General features: G+C 64.6%; 1 protein-coding gene across 1 annotated transcript; it reads left to right on the top strand.

Moving 5' to 3' along the window:
• Positions 1-364: 364 nt before the first annotated feature.
• Positions 365-1,519, top strand: UTS2R (urotensin 2 receptor; the record flags this gene model as incomplete). The annotated part of the gene is made up of 1 exon (XM_079724824.1): positions 365-1,519. The coding sequence occupies one exon, from the start codon at positions 365-367 to the stop codon at positions 1,517-1,519; it is 1,155 nt and encodes a 384-aa protein (XP_079580950.1).
• Positions 1,520-2,484: the final 965 nt, after the last annotated feature.

The following is a 2,484-nucleotide window of genomic DNA, read 5'->3' as shown; positions in this document are numbered from 1 at the left end:
CCAGCCCAGAGGCCTTTGGACTTGCATTGAGGCCCAGGGTGGGGGTGCTGCTGGGGCACGCACGGGGAGCAGCTGCTCTAGGTGGTCCCCCTACATAGCTGGGGAAATGAGGCAGAGTGTTAGAGTTTTGAACGAAGAGTCCCCAAGGCGGTGTTGCAGTTGGCGAACCCCATCCCTCTGCAGACCTCCCTAGCCCAGTGGGAACTGTGTCATCTCACGGCCTCCTGGGAGTGGGAGGGGGTGCCTGACCTGCATCTTTAATGGGCATCCTCTCCCGCAGGACGAGCTTGTCATCCACAGATGCCCCTTCTCTGCCTAAAGGAGCAGCAGGCCCCAGCCCCAAGCCCAGTGTGAGGCAGCAGAGATGGCACCGAGTCCAGAGCCGTTGAGCAGGTTCCCTGTGCTGGCTACGACAGGCAGCACTATGCCTGAGCCGCCTGGCGCCCCCAATGCCTCTCTCAACAGCTCGTGGGCCAGCCCAGCGGAGCCCAGCTCCCTGGAGGACCTGGTGGCCACGGGCACCATTGGGGTGGTGCTCTCGGCCATGGGCGTTGTTGGCGTGGTGGGCAACTTGTACACGCTGGCTGTCATGTGCCGCTGCCTGCACACCTCGGCCTCCATGTACGTCTACGTCATCAACCTGGCACTGGCGGACTTGCTCTACCTGCTCAGCATCCCCTTCATCGTGGCCACCTACGTCACCAAGGCGTGGCACTTCGGCGACGTGGGCTGCCGTGTCCTCTTCAGCCTGGACTTCCTGACCATGCACGCCAGCATCTTCACCCTGACCCTCATGAGCAGTGAGCGCTACGCCGCTGTGGTGAGGCCACTGGACATGGTGCAGCGTTCCAAGGGCTACCGCAAGGTCCTGGCACTGGGCACGTGGCTGCTGGCGCTGTTGCTGGCACTGCCCATGATGCTGGCCATCCGGCTGGTCCGCAGGGGCCACAAGAGCCTCTGCCTGCCGTCCTGGGGCCAGCGCGCCCACCGCACCTACCTGACACTGCTCTTCGGGACCAGCATTGTGGGGCCCGGCGTGGTCATCGGACTGCTCTACGTCCGCCTGGCCCGGGCCTACTGGCAGTCGCAGCGGGCTTCCTTCACGCAGACGCGGCGGCTACCCAACCCCAGGGTGCTCTACCTCATCCTGGGCATCGTGCTGCTCTTCTGGGCCTGCTTCCTGCCCTTCTGGCTGTGGCAGCTCCTCACCCAGTACCGCGGGACCCTGCCGCTCACGCCCCGCTCCGCCCGCATCGTCAACTACCTGACCACCTGCCTCACCTACAGCAACAGCTGCGTAAATCCCTTCCTCTACACGCTGCTCACTAAGAACTACCGCGACTACCGCCAGCGCTCGCTCCAAGGCAGGGGCGCCCACCGGCCCGGGGGTACCTACAGCTTCCCACAGGCCCGCACCGGCTGCCAGCGCGGCTCAGGCCGCTCACTGTCCTCCAGCAGCCAGCAGGCCAGTGAGACCATCGCGCTGTCCCAGGCAGCCCCTAGGGGGCTCTGCACCTGAGCGTCCCCAGCCTCCAGGTGGGCGCTGGAGTCAGGGTGGGGAGTGGCCCCCAGAGCCCAGGTCACTCCGGGACTCCCCCACTGACTGCCTCCTTTCCTCAGTCCTCTTCCAGAAAGTTCCCTGCTCTCCCTTCCCCATCACTCACTTCAGCTCCATCAGCCCAGCCACCTTCCCGTAATGCCCCGCTGCCCCATCCATCTGTGAGGGTCTGTAGGAGGCTCAGGCCCAGGACTAGCTTCTGAAGACGGTGGTGAGTGGAGTCTTCACTGCCCCCATCAGACGTGAGTGCCTACATGACGCGTGGCGGGGCACACACTGGCAGGTGACAGCGTGTAGGCACGCAGGCTGCCTGCATGAGACCCTCCTCCTGGCTGGTGCATGGCCCCCTCCCCATCCCTCCCGGCTCCCATGTGGCTCCATCCCTCACAGCTTCAGCACCTGGAACAATAAACTCTGAGCTCTTCGAGCCTTGTCCTGCCGCAGCAGTGTGGGTGGGATGTCAACGGAGGCAGGACCCCTAGGACGTCCCCCCGCACTTGGATGAGCCTGTCCACCTGGCAGGGGAGGAGACACATCCAGCCATTCAGCCTTCCTGACACGGTGGGTGGGTGCCATCAGGCCTGAGCCGGGCCCTGGATGTGGGGCCTGAGACCCTGGGGCGGGGCAGGGAGCCATTCGCCTCAACCTGCTCAGGGAGGAGGGGCAGCTGGGGCATCACTCCAGGGCAGGAGTTCGGCACCTAAACTGGAACCATGAGCCAGAATTCCTCTCCCTTCAGCAGCTCACCTGCCTCTCCCTCCCCAGACCTGGGGGGGCGGGGGTCAGGTGGGGGGTGGATCGTACAACACATGTAGGGGTTTATCTCATGCCTCCTGTGTGCAGCATCCGAGCTGGGCCTCCTGTGGACATCAAGACCACTGGACCCTGCCCGCAGAGAGCCCGCCCACAGGGAAAGATTTTGGACC

This window comes from Hyperoodon ampullatus (assembly GCF_949752795.1).
Source record: "Hyperoodon ampullatus genome assembly, chromosome: 19".
Lineage (NCBI taxonomy): Eukaryota > Metazoa > Chordata > Mammalia > Artiodactyla > Ziphiidae > Hyperoodon > Hyperoodon ampullatus.
The sequence above is the reverse complement of the archived record's forward strand: the minus strand, read 5'-3'. Positions and strand labels throughout refer to the sequence as shown.